Raw genomic sequence first — 14,740 nt, 5'->3', positions numbered from 1 at the left:
CCAAAACACAGAAGATTAAAATGATTCAGTGTAACAGAATAGCATTGATCAGATTACTATATGAACTTAAAACAACAAAATTAAATTGTAAACAAAACAATCAGCAAAATACAATAAGATACAGAGACTTTCATAAAACAATGGAGTCTGAAAAGACTTAAAAATTTCACCTCCAGACTCTTTAAAGTTCCTTCCCTTTCCATTTAGGTTCCTTTTGTCACACTTCTGGAGTCTCCCATAGTGATGGAGAATTCCTTGCTGAATATAGTGTGTAGGAACCCCAAATTGGGTGTATTTGAGAGATTGGGCAGGTCCAAATGGCAAGGAGTTTTAGGGAGATGAATTTCTCACCTGAAACTTGGGCAAGATAATCGCAAGTACCAGTGCACCCAGGAATGGTAGGAAGAAAAAGCATTCTAAAATTGGGATCTGTTTGAAATAGGTAATGTTCTGCTTTTTCATAGCATGAGCCGTGCTTGCAATTCTACTTTCTGTTTGGAAGAATAACCTTCCTTCCCCCTAGGGGTAAAATGCCAGGGCCACATGGTGCCTCAGTCCCCTCCCCCAAGGCAGAGCATGGAAGCCTATCTGGGTTAACCAAACTGGGGTAGGGGTAGGTTTGTTCCCCTGATGAAAAGCAGCTAACTCATGCTCAAAAACCTACATGGGTGGAGGGGAAGGGATTTATACTTCATCCTCTACAGGAAAAAAAAAAGGTGCTTCTAAATGGCTCTCAAACTGTTGGGCAATTGGGTGAGGACTGCAGTAGCTCATGGACAGCAGAAATGGCAAGGAGTTAGGAGGCTAATTATTGCCTAAGGGAATAAGGCAAGCAGTGAGCAAGCACTCAGCTGTTAGCAAGTCACTCAAACTAATACAGCAGGACAGCAGAGCAGCTGGGGGAAAATGGTGATCATCCTCCCCTCCCCTCCCCCCATCCACCTCTGCTGGAGCAGGGCACCAGAAATGGCAGGAAAGAAACTCAATTGAAAAATTTATCTAGGCTATCTTTAAAAAAAAAATGAGAATTCTTTCTCCAACGTCAGTGGTTGTCATCAATGTAAAAATTAAAATTAATATACAATAACTTCAAATATTATATTTTATAAGATTTATTAATGATTGCTAGAAGTAACAAAATAAAAACTATGTGCCCGTGTACCCCTTAAGCTAATCTACCTGTTCAGGCAGCCTGTTCCATCAGTGTCCAAACCCAGGAAGGACTGACCTAAACATGGAACTCCACCCAATTTATCTTCTGTCTACATCAGCACATAATGACAGGAAGTGAGTGGACTCCTGGGTAACATAGTTCAAAGGTACAAGATTTCTAATTACATAGCGGTATTTTCTGCTATATTTGATTCCCCTTTTCCTAGTATCATTTCTTTTCTTACATTGTTAAGTTGTTTTGATTTGTTTTTTTTTCCTAGAACTATATATAATCCTTATATTCTCTCTTTATCCTGTCCTCAAAGACAAATCTATTTTCATTGTATGGAAATTATGTTTTCTTTTAACATTATTATTATCATTATTGTTATTTTTATCCTAAGGTTCCTGGTACATTATTATACAGTTCTGTACAACAGTTGCCCCCCCCCCCCCATCTTTTTTCCTTAGGTTTAGTGGAATGCCACGTAGGCACACAAAGGTATGCCCTATTTCATTTCCTTCTGTTCCCAATTCTCTGAACTTTATCACAGCACAGGATCCAGAGGAAGCTTTTGCCTTTTGGTTTTCCGTGGCACTGGGAGAAGTAGGAGGGGAGAGGTGAATTCTTTGCAAGCTTGTGGGTAGACTAGAGAAGGCCTACTGATGTATCATGGAAGCTTGTTTAGTAAATAATGGAGACATTAGGGATTTGTCTTCTCATCTGTGAGTTCACTGACTTATTAACTTAGTAGGATTCTTGGCATCTTAGATGGTAGAGACAGTGAGCTTTGGCTTATTGCTTGTGATCTTTTAGGTTTAGAGGTTAGACAGTTTGGTAGAATTGGAGAAAATGGTTAGTTATCCATCATATTGGTTATATGACCAATAAGTCTAGAGTAGCCTTGTATTTGGAATCCTTGATTCAAGTCTTTCCCTATTCTAATCCATCTTTCATACTGCGGAAAAGTAGATTTTCTTGTATTTTATGTAACATAACTACTCCAGTGGTTTTCTGATACCTCTAGGTTCAGATATAAACTGTTATCTTTTAAATCTCTTCTTAGTCTGGTCCCTTCATATCTTTTTAGTCTTATTTCACATTCCCTTCCATATATCCTATGGTCTATTTAAAGGTTTTTCAAGGATTGTTTTGACTACATGTTTGGCCTTATATTCTGTGATGACTTTTGAGTTTAAACTTGGTTTAAAATATTATTCCACTAAAACTATTGTATCTAAACATAAGGCCAAACCTATTTAAGTATCATAATGGGACTCAAAAATAAGAAGTTTGGCTAATGCTCATTCAGTAAATAATAGTAATTCAATAAATATTGTCCATTCTCTGACTTCGTAGCTCTAGTTAACTAAAACCTTTATACCATAGATTTCGTGACTCTTCTTTAGAAACATTAAGTCAAAACTAAGTTGATAGGGAAAATTATATTTATTCAGAAGCCATTTTTCTTTAAATAGACTAATTATGTTTTTTCTCTTTCAGCTGATGTAGCCCAACAGTTTCAATATGCAGTTCGTGTTATTGGTAGCAACTTTGCCCCAACTGTTGAAAGAGATGAATTTCTAGTAGCTGAAAAAATCAAGAAAGAACGTAAGTATTTTTTAAATTAATTTTTACTAATTATTAGATTACCAAATGCTTCTAAAGGAATCTATATACTTTTTTCATATTAGTAACTAGTCTTCCTAAGTGAATTTGAATTATGTATCTTATTAAAAATAGAAGTGATCCAGGCTATTTGTAATTAAAATATGAGCTACTTTTTAGTTATTATATTCAATAATTTAAGTTAGTAATTTTTGCTATGAGATGAATTTAAAAGCTAGACATAGCTCTGATTCTGTTTTATTTTTTAAATGTTTAAAGATCTTTATGTCATTTGCTGCCACCATGATGTTTCAGATAATATAAACTACCAAATGACCTCTTTTGGGGTTTGTGTGCATCTCCTTTGTATTATAGGAAACCTAACATTAATGTCAGTGAAAGCAATTATATAATTGTAAGACTAGAAGTTAAATCTACCAACTATAACTATAAATGATGTTTTTAATGAATTCTGGTTGAATATTCAAACAAGTTAAGAAAAAAATTAAATCTGAAAGGATTCTAGATGACTAAATGATAAATGATTGTTCTTTCATTTATTTTTTCATATTAACCAGACATTTTATTTTTTTTATATTTTTATAAAACCAACTTCTTGTCTTATTTATTAGCTCAATGGGGTTTCAGTTTTATTTATCTCTCCTTTGATTTTTAGCATTTCTAATTTGGTGTTTAATTCGGGACTTAAATTTTTTTCAGTTTTTAGTTTTATTCCCAATTTATTGATCTGGTCTTTCTCTATTTTGTTGATTTAAGCATTTAGAGATATACATTTCCTCCTAAGTATAGGTTTGACTGTATCCCATAAATCTTAGTATGTTGTCTCCTTGTAATTCTCTTTAATGAAATTATTTTTTTCTATGATTTGTTCTTTGACCTTTTAATTCTTTAGCATAAGATTATTTAGTTTTGAATTAAATTTTAGTCTCTTTGCTGTCCCATCTTGAATATAATTTTTTTTGTATTGTCATCAGAAAAGGATACATTTACTATTTCTACTTTTCTACATTTGGTTATAAAATTTGTGTCCTATTCAGTTTTTGTGAAGGTACCATTATGTACTGTTGAGAAAAAGATATAATCCTCTGTTCCTAGAGGTTAATCATATATAACTTTTATAAAGTTTTATTTAATCTCTTTAACCTCTTTTTAATTTATTTTTTGGTTGAATATGAATACTTTGGAGAGGGGAAAGTTGAGGTACCCAAGTTGTTAAGTTTTGTGCCTTTTGTTTAATATTGATATTGTTTTATTATCTGTGGTACCTTTTATTAAAAAGTGATTATATTCCTTATTCTTTTGATTAGATTAATTTTTATTATTCCTTTGTCTGAGATCATGAGCAGTGCCTCTGTTTTTTTTTTCCCCCTTTGGCTAAACCATAATAGATTCTGCTCTAGCCCCTGACTTTTACTCTGGGTGTGTCTCCTTTATGTGTATTTTTTTGTAGACAGTATAGGTAAGTGATTGTTAAAAGGAAGGAAGGAAATAAGCAATTATTAAGTGGGAGACACTGTGCTAACTACTTTATAAATATCTTATTTGATCTTCATATCAACTCTAGAAGATAGGTGCTTTTATTATCCTTATTTTATAGTTGAGGAAACTGAGCCATATAGAGGACCTGTGTGATAGAGGTCTAATCCAAGAACTTGAATGACAGTCTGGAAAGCTGCAGAGGCTTCTCATCCACAACTGGGGAGAAGCTCAAGAGGATTAGAATCTTGGTCTCTCTCTCTCTCTCTCTCTCTCTCTCTCTCTCTCTCACTCACTCACTCAACGGGAAAGTCTTGTCTGAGACTGGATCTTGAGCACTAGACTAAATCCCTCCTTGAACCTGATCACCATTCCCCCTCAAAAGATCCCAGAAGTGTGGTAGAAACCTGAGAAGAAGAATAAGAAGCAGCTCTAACAAGATCTCCCACCACTCTTTGACACCCTGGGTCTGGAAATTGCTCTGCTGTGACAAAGACCAAGGGTCACTAAACCTGAACCTCTCAGTCTCCAGGCTTTGAAGCCTGGATCTCTCAACTGTGGAGGGAGGGAAGGAAAATATAGACAGACAGGGACTTCCTTTCCCCTCCTTCCTCTAGACCATAACCCTTCAGACATCTTCCTATTTTACCCATGACAATAATTGTTTAGAATAAAGATTGTCATTTATCCTCAAATGCCTTCATTGTGTGTGAAGGAAATAGTCACAGTGGAAGAGAAAGAACGCTGATTTCTCTCTTTCCCCAAGGGAAGAAGTTCATCTGTAAAACCAGTTATTAGAGGGGAGTAAAAGGCAGGATTAGTGAGGAGACATATTTGAAGAGGACGGAAGGAGGGAATAACCCCTTTCGCCCTTCTTCTATGTTCTGGGGCATATATCAGCAACTCCTTCTATCCCTTGTCCTAAACTTAAGAGGGGGAAGACTCTATTCTCACTCCCTTCCTCCATAATACCCAAACAAACCCTCTAATACACCTGCTCAGAGTAACACAGTAAATGTCTGAGGTTGTATTGGAACTTAGATATTCCTGACTCCTACCTCACAGGATTGTTGTGATGATCAAATGAGATAATATTTGTAAAAAGTGCTTGTAAGCATAGTTCTTGGCTTCCATATAATTGGAACTATTAAATGCTTATTATTACTTGGAGCTTTGTAAATGCTTTTTCCCTTCCCTCCCCAGTTTAGGTACAAAACTGTTACAGAGTGGTTGGCTTCCCAGTGTATCAATTCCTTTGTGATTAAGTCCATCCTGAAGTCTCCATTCCTCTTTCAACCATAGGTGGGGAGAAAGTTTGTAAGTTGCACCCTGCCTTAGATCTATAAATTCAGTGCCTTCTTTCTGCCACCCCCCACTTTTCTCCCCCCCCCCTTTTTTTTGCCCAGATACTAAAGGAATGGCCTCCTTTTGCTGTTTACCCATTGCCTTGGTCAAAGTTTATCATGGCCCCTACCTCTTCTCATCCCATTTTATATATATTGTTAGGGAAGGAGGTTTTAGTGTAGTCCATGGCATCTTAATTTTCTTCTTTCTTATTCATTTCTCCTGTTTCTATAATTTCTGTGTTTAGCTTTATTCCATAGTTCAGTATTTCTTCTAAAAATAACAAATAAAACGGAAACATAGGGTAATGGATATAATTTCTTATTCTTTCCTTAAAAGTTTTACGTGTTTTCCATTTCTCATGTTTCTGTTGCTTAGTGTGATTGTAAATTGAATAATCTGTTCATTTCTTTTTTTTTTAATTTTCTAGAATGCCTCAAATTGCTTCTCTTTTGTTAAAAGTTCATCTTTTTTTCATTGATGATTACACTCAGGTTTCTAGGACATTGTCATTTTGGATTGTAGCTTGAAGGATTTTGGTTTTCAACATATATCTTATTGCATTCTCTTTGATTTCTTGGGATTGCAGATTAATTTTGCATCATTCAAATGTCCTTTTCTTTTTTCTTGACTGCTAACAAAATTTGTCATCAAAATTGTTTATCTATGATATTTCTTGGAGTTTGAGGTACTTTTTTTGATTTTGTGAGGTAATCTATGCATTTTCTTAATTGATGTTTTTTGTCTGTATTCAGAAATTTTCTTATCAATTTAATTGCATTCATTCTGATTGTTAGTTTTTTTTTTTTTGATTCACAATGTTCTGGAGACCTAATCCTTAACAACTTTGCTCACTCTGTCTTCCAGGGCAATCACTTTGGCTTCTATAGAATTCATTGGTACTTTTAAATTTCTTTTCTGCCTGATTTTCCTCAAATTCTGTATTTTAGTATCCTAGATTTGTTACTTTGAATTTTTTTATTTAGAATATTTTTCTATGGTTACATGATTCATGATTTTTCCCACATCAACATCCTCCCCCCTCCCAAAACTGATAAGCAATTCCACTAGGCTATAAATATATCATTGTTCAAAACCTATTTATATGTTATTCATATTTGTAGTAGAGTGATCTTGTAACACCAAAACCCCAATCATATCCCCATCGAACCATGTGATCAATCATGTTTTTCTTCTGTGTTTCTGTTCCCACAGTTCTTTTTATGCATGTGGATAGCATTCTTTGTCATAAGTCCCTCTGGATTGTCCTCGATCATTGCATTACTACTAGGAGAAAAGTCTTATTACATTCGATTGTGCCATAATGTATCAGTCTCTGTGTACAGTGTCCTAGTTCTGCTCCTTTCACTCTGCGTCAGTTTATGGAGGTCTTTCCAGTCATATAGAAATTAAGTATTTCATTATTCCTTAAAGCACAATAATATTCCATCCCTTATATACCACAATTTGTTCAGCCATTTCCCAATCAAGGGACATCCTCTCATTTTCCAATTTTTTTGCCATCACAAAGAGAGCAGCTATAAATATTTTTGTGCAAGTCTTTTTCCTTATTATCTCTTTGGGGTACAAACCCAACAGTGGTATGGTTGTATCAAAGGGCAAGCATTCTAAAGCCCTTTGGGCATAGTTCCAAATTTCCTTCCAGAATGGTTGGATTAATTCACAACTCCACCATCAGTGTATTAGTGTCCCAATTTTGCCACATCCCCTCCAAAATTTAGTACTTTCTTTTGCTTCCATATTGGCCAGTCTGCTAGGTGTGAGTCAATGTTGTTTTAATTTGCATTTCTCTAATCAGGAAGGATTTAGAACCCTTTTTCATGTACTTATTATTAGTTTTATTTCTTCATGTGAAAACTGCCTATTCATATCATTTGACTATTTGTTGATTGGGGAATGGCTTGATTTTTCATAAATTTGACTTAGTTCCTTATATATTTGGGAAATTAAACCTTTGTCAGAGTATTGTTATAAAAATGTTTTCCCAGTTTGTTGCTTTCCTTCTAATTTTAGTTGCATTGGTTTTGTTTGTACAAAACCTTTTAATTTGATATAATCAAAGTCATTCATTTTACATTTTGCAGTGTTTTCTATCTCTTGCTTGGTCTTAAATTCCTTCCTTTCCCACTGATCTGACAGGTATAGTATTCTATGTTCACTTTATTTATGATTTCACTCTTTATATTTAAGTCATTTACCTATTTTGAATTTATGTTGGTATAGGGTGTAAGATGTTGATCTAAACCTAATTTTTCCCATACTGTTTTCCAAGTTTCCCAGCAGTTTTTGTGAAATAGTAAGTTCTTATCCCTAAAGGTGGGATCTTTGGGTTTATTGAACACTAAGTTGCTGAGGTCCTTTACTTTTGATCTATTTCATTGGTCTATTCTTCTGGCTCTTAGCCAGTACCATATTGTTTTGACGTTCACTGCTTTTTAGTACAGTTTAAGAACTGGTATTGCTAGGTCCCCATCCTTCACTTGATCTTTTGTTCTTCCAGATGAATTTTGTTATAATTTCTTCTAATTTTATAAAACATTTTTTTGGTAGTTTGCTAGGTCTGGCACTGAATAAGTAGCTTAATTTGGGCAATATTGTCATTTTTATTATATTAGCTCTTCCTACCCATAAACAATGTTTTTCCAATTATTTAGATCTCATTTTAATTGTGTGAAAAGAGTTTTGTAGTTGTGTTCATATAACTCCTGTATTTGTCTTGGCAGATAGATTTCTAAATATTTTTTATTGTCTAGAGTGATTTTAAATGGAGTTTCTCTTTCTAATTCCTGCTGCTGAATTTTGTTGGAAATATACAGAAATGCAATGATTTATGTGGGTTTATCTTGTACCCTGCAACTTTGCTAAAGTTGTTAATTATTTCCACTAGCCTTTTAGTTGATTTTCTAGGAATCTTTATGTATACCATCATATCCTCTACAAAGAGTGATAGTTTCCTCATTACCTACTTTAATCCCTTCAATTTCTTTTTTTTCCCTCTAGATACTATTGCTAGTTTTTCTAGTACAAATTTAAATAATAGAGGTGATAATGAGCATTCATGCTTCATTCTTGATCTTATTGGAAAGGCTTCTAACTTGACCCTGTTGCCAATGATACTTGCTAATGATTTTAAACATAAACTATTATTTTGAGGAATGGCCCTTCTATTCCTATACTTTCTAGAGAATGGGTGATGTATTTTGTCAAAGGTTTTTTCTGCATCTATTGAGATATTCATGTGATTTCTGTTGTTTTGATTATTAATATGGTCAATTATGTTAATGATTTTCCTAATATTGAACCATCCTTGCAATCCTGGTATAAATCCCACCTGATCATAATGAATAATCCCTGTGATCACTTGCTCGAAACTTTTTGTTAGTATTTTATTTAAGATTTTTTTAATCTATGTTCATTAAGGGGATTGGTCTGTAGTTTTCTTTCTCTATTTTTGATCTGCCTGGCTTTGGAATCAGTACGATATTTGTGTCATAAAAGGAATTTGGTAAAACTCCTTTGCTTATTTTGTCAAATAGTTTTCATAGTATTGGGATTAGTTGTTCTTTAAATGTTTGATAGAATTTATTTGTGAATCCATCTGACCCTGGGAATTTTTTTCTTAGGAAGTTCCTTTATGGCTTGTTCAATTTCTTTTTCTGAGATGGGATTATTTAAGGTATTCTATTTCCTTTTTTGTTAATCTAGGCAATTTATATTTTCATAAGTATTCACCTATTTTACCTAGATTGTTATATTTATTTCCATATAATTAGACAAAATTATTCTTAGTAATTACCTTAATTTCATCTTCATTAGAGGTGCATTCACCCTTTTCATCTTTGATACTGTTAATTTGATTCTCTTTCTTTTCTTTATTACATTAGCCATGTAATAGCCATGATTTCTTTTTGGTTGTTTGGAGTATTTTCTACTTAGCTTGGTGGCTCTTGAATTTGGCTATTACATTCCTTGATGTTGTCTTTGAGGATTTCTTTCTGGAGGCAATCTGTCAGTTCTTTCAATTTCAATTTTATTTTCTTGTTTGAGGATCTCTTAAGGTTTTTTCCTTGATTATGGCTTTCAGGTAGTCCAGTAGTTCTCAAATTGTCTCCTAGATCTATTTTATAGGTCAGTTTTTTCAGTAAGATATTTCATGTTTTCCTCTTTTTCCATTCCTTTGATTCTGCTTTATTGTTTCTTGATTTCTCATGAAATCATTAGTTTCTAGATGGTCAATTCTGACTTTTAAGACCTAATTTTTCTCTGTCAGTTTTTGGATCTCCTTTTTCAGTTGGCCCATTTCTTCTTGCATCACTTAAATTTCCTCTTCCCTACTTTTTCTCTGCCTGTCTTAATTGTTTTTTGAAGTCTTTTGAGCTCTTCATGACTTTGTGTCCAATCCATATTTTTCTTTGTGACTTTGCATGTGTTTCCTTTGCTTTCAATATCCTTCAGTGTCTTGCTCTTTTATCTCCATAACAATTCTTTATAGTTAGGGCCTTTTTTTGATTTTTGCTCATTTTCCTATCAAGTTTCTTATCTAATAGGTAGGCTCTATTTTCTGGGAAGTTGGGGTACCCTCTTAAACATCAATCCTTTCTTGATGTTATTCTCAGCTTATTTTCTGGGTTGTTACTAGTTTTCTAAATGGTCTGAGTGCTGAGAACTCTGAGAGCCTCCTCCCCCTGCTGATTCAATTGACCTTTGAGATGCTGATAGTTTAACGATTTTCTTAGGTTTGGGTGTAAGCTTTTGGTCCCAATCTGAACTTGATCAGGTTAGTGGCTGATCAAATTCTAGCCCCAGGTTTAGGCTCAGGTTTTTGGTTTAACTGTGTTCTTGATCCAGTCAGGCACACCCTTGATTGACCTATCCTTAGACTCCTTCCTTACTTTTGGGCAAAAAGATATGGGGGTTGGGGGGCTCCCTCTGTGAACTGTGTCCTCATGCTAAACTGTGGATTATATGCTCATCCCAAGCTCTTACTGGAATTCCTGGCTTCACTCTGGGCCCACAGGAATCAATCAACCCCCTTCAGCCCAGATTGCCCTGGACTGGGACTCCAGAGTTGTACACAGGTTTGAAATTTTAAGTTGACTTGGACCACTCTTTGCCCAGGCAGTATCTCAGGGTCTGAATGTTAATGTGAGATTAAGTTCGGAACCTGTGACAACAGGTGTGGGGTGGGAGTAGGGGTGTGTGGTTTGCTCTTGGCTTGCTCTTCACTCCTTGCTACAGCCTCTTGCTAGCTCTGCTTTCCTCTCACTCTGCTGCCCCAGATGTTATCTGCCTACCTTTTGGGTTTTCCTTTTCTTGATAATTGTTTCACTCTGTCTCCTTGTTAGTTCTTTCACTCTTGTATTTGTTTTGTGGTGATATTTTAATCTTGGTCATAGAGGAATCTTGTGGTAAAGTGGAGCTTCTGCTCTTGTTACTTCTCCATCTTGGCTCCACCACTTTGAATTTTTTTTTTGAGATGCTTTTGTAGATTCTGTTTTTAACAATCTGATAATATATATATATATATATACTCACAAGTTTTAAAAGTTTTATTAATGTGTTTTTTATTTTTATAGTAAAAAATACTTTAAAATGTCTCTTAAAAGTGTAAAAGCAGGTTGATAAATCTAACAATATAGTGACCTTATCTGAAAGTTTATGCAACTTTTTATATCTAAGGTACCCATCTCCATTCAACCTTTTAGTTTTCTGAATTTTTCCAAATTAAAAGAAATATTTTTTTTCTCTTCTTACCCCTGTTGAGGGAAAAAAGAAAAAAAGTTTCCTATAACAAGCATTCATCATCAAGCAAAACAAATTTTCTCAATGGATACACACACACACACACACACACACACACACACACACACACGCACATTAATCTTCTACTCCCTAAATTTATCTCATCAAGTACATAGTATGTTTTATTCTCAATCTTCCAGCCATTTTTGCTGTATTGATTATAATTCTTAAGGGTTTTGCAAATTTTTGTCTTTATATTACTGTTGTATTTTGTCTTCTTGATTTTGTTTATTACATTCTTTAATTTATAATAATTTTCATAATTGTTTATTTTTATAATATTGATGTTAAAGTATAAATTATTCTGTTTGCTTATTCTTCAGTTCAAATAAGTCTGTCTTTGTTTTTGAAATCATCATTTTCTTCATAGAGGACAATAATCCAAACATTCATGTACTACTTACTCAATCATTACTCAATTTGAAAAAACAAACAAACAAACCTATGCCATCCGTCTTAGAGTCAATACTGTGTATTAGTTCCAAGGCAGAGGAGTGGTAAGGGCTAGGCAATGGGGGTGGAGTAACTTGCCCAAAGTCATACAGCCAAGAACTCAATTGATATTTTAAAATTCTGCTGCAAGAATTGTGAGGTATGAACTATAGTAATTTCTAATTTCTATGGATTTCAATTCTCTTTTAAGCCATTCTGGAGTTTCTTCTTTTTCTTTAAAAAAAAAAAATTAAGAGCGCTTTGTATTCTCTTTGATGATTTAATACATTTTCTTTTTCCCTATTTTAGTATCTTCACTTGATTTAAATGCTTCTATTTTTTTAAAGATCTTTTCCTTGAATCTTTAGTATTTTGACCTCTTTTTTGGGGGGGTGGGGAGGAAACAAGTATTTTTCTGTTGCTCATTTTCTGGTTTCTCATTTGATAGTGGGCATATTCTCAAGGTTGATCTCCAAGATTGCTTCTGCCTTCATGTCTTTGGGTTATTATTTGTTCTGGTCATTGCCGTTAGTAACCTCTGTGAATATTGTACTGGCTGTAGCTGTTTCAGTCCTTTTTCCTTCACACCTGATGTAGCCACATAGCCTTCCACCTCAACTCTTTCCCCTTGTCTCTTTTGGTAGGAATAATGCCTTCTCAGTTCATTGCCATATAGATTGGACTAGTTCTTTAAAAGATAGGGATGCCATGCTTGAGCCTTGATAAGTTCAGATACCTAGGGTCCAAGTTTTTGAAGTGGCTTCACTATTACCTGGGAATAGAAAATGTCAGTCTACAAGAAGTCAATCCCCTTCAGACTTAATACTTAACCTTTTTCAATTTGAGTCATCACTCCAATTTGACCTAATACATTACCGAACAGATACATTTTTGTATGTAGACAAAAGTGATTATATCTATCTGAACCAGTATTGTATCCTTTCTGAGTAACATTTTCCATGTTATTGTTAGTAAATTTTTTAGTTATACTGGATACTCTTTTAATATTTTTATTTATAACATTCATTCAGTCAGATTTGGCCCATAATAGCTGTCTTGGTCCAGGAGGCTTATTTAGAAAGGTAAATGAGTAAGCCCTTTAAAAATAAGTGTTTTATGTTGTTAATTTATAAGCATTTTCCTTACTGGACTTCTTTGTCCTGTGGGTTGAAATGTAATTGTTGTATGTTTGGTATATGATTCCTTTTTTTTTTTTGAGGGTTACAGAATCAAAATACTAAATCTATGGAGCTGGTTACTTGACCCAGAAGTCCTTTCACCAGTGGTATTAATTGCTAATTTTTTAAACCTTTTTTCATTACCTTTGCCCTTTCTATAATATTTGATACTGTTGAACATACTTTCTTATTGAATATATCCCCTCGTTGTCTTTTACTGATCTCTGTCATGATCTTGCTTCTGCTCTTAATCTGTCTTCTTTGTTTTCAGAATTGCATACCATTAAGATTCTATCCAGGATCTTCTAGTTTTCTTTCTTCATATTTTATCTTTTGATAACTTAGTATGGTGTCAGAGTGGATAAAGGGCTAGGCCTGGAGTCAGGAAGACCTGAATTCAAACTCTCCTGAAACACTTACTGTTGGGACCTTGGGCAAGTGACTTAATCTCTATCTACCTCAGCTTCCTTACTTGTAAAATGGAGATCATAATAGTACCTATTTCTGTGGGTTATTATGAGGCTCAATCAACTGATAAAATATTTGTAAAGGACTTAACACAGTGCCTTGACATAGTAGATGCTTAATAAATGCCACCCCAATCAACTTTAATGTTTTCAATTACCATCTGTATGTAAAAGATTCCCCTGTATGTATATTTCACATTAGTCTCTCTCTTGATCCTGCATAATCCTGCATTGCCAGTTGTTTATCAGCTATTCAAAATGAATCTCCTATGAGTATCCCACATGCATAGTTCTTTTCATGGAATTTCACTCTCTAGAACAGTATCAAAATGAAAGTTGTACCAGCCTTTTCTTTTCATAATGTCTTTCTTTTGTTGTATATATCTCATCTTCTTATTCTAGGATATATGTGGTTTCAGAATATTGACTCGGGGTTTTCATTAGAAATGCTATTTTTGGGGGGCAGCTGGGTAGCTCAGTGGATTGAGAGCCAGGCCTAGAGACGGGAGGTCCTGGGTTCAAATTTGGCCTCAGACACTTCCCAGCTGGGTGACCCTGGGCAAGTCACTTAACCCCCATTGCATAGCCCTTAACCACTCTTCTGCCTTGGAGCCAATATACAGTGTTGACTCCAAGATGGAAGGTAAGGGTTAAAAAAAAAAAAGAAATGCTATTTTTTGAGGTGATAAATTGATTGGTTGCCTCTTTTTCTTCTACTCTGTACCTGGGACATTTATTTTTCTCTAATGAGCTGCAACTATACCCTAAGAGTCTTAGGATCTTTTCATTAGTTTTACACTTGAAATATATATGTCTGTCTTCTCTGATGAGTTCCTTGAGAGCAGGGTCTTGCTACTTTTCTGTTTCTATCCCCAAGACTTAATATATTACTTTGTACAAAGTAAGCACTTAATAAATACTTTTTTAAACATTAGTTTCATTTACTTAATTTATTGAATTAAGTATTTATTAAAACCTTGATGTAAACTAGAAAATTACAGAAAGCTGCTAAATCTATTTTATATTTTTTCTAGAAGCAATTACCTGATGAATATTTAGAGAGAATTAATTATGATTTATTCCAGAATACCAAACACTTAGTATTGGTTCTTTTGCATTTTTTCCTGCTTTGGTTTGAATACCAATTTGAATTGGGATTGATGCTGTTCATAAATTCTGTGGAAATTAGCCCCACACAATATATTCTTCATCTTAGATTGACTTAGCTTGCAAATCTT

General features: G+C 34.3%; 1 protein-coding gene across 3 annotated transcripts in view; it reads left to right on the top strand.

The window, feature by feature from the left end:
• The window catches only part of TUBGCP3 (tubulin gamma complex associated protein 3), a 160,238-nt gene that overhangs the window by 29,635 nt on the left and 115,863 nt on the right, over positions 1 to 14,740 (top strand). For 2 of the 3 annotated variants that reach the window (XM_056807509.1, XM_007501273.3), the window contains exon 2: positions 2,657 to 2,764. In XM_056807509.1, the coding sequence (XP_056663487.1) occupies positions 2,657 to 2,764 (108 nt within the window). Of the gene's footprint in view, positions 1 to 2,652; positions 2,765 to 14,740 lie in introns of those variants that run through there. The other variant, XM_056807510.1, reaches the window with a different exon arrangement.

The sequence above is a fragment of the Monodelphis domestica genome, chromosome 8 (assembly GCF_027887165.1).
Source record: "Monodelphis domestica isolate mMonDom1 chromosome 8, mMonDom1.pri, whole genome shotgun sequence".
Taxonomy (NCBI): Eukaryota; Metazoa; Chordata; class Mammalia; order Didelphimorphia; family Didelphidae; genus Monodelphis; species Monodelphis domestica.
This window is presented reverse-complemented; position numbering and strand designations above follow the sequence as displayed.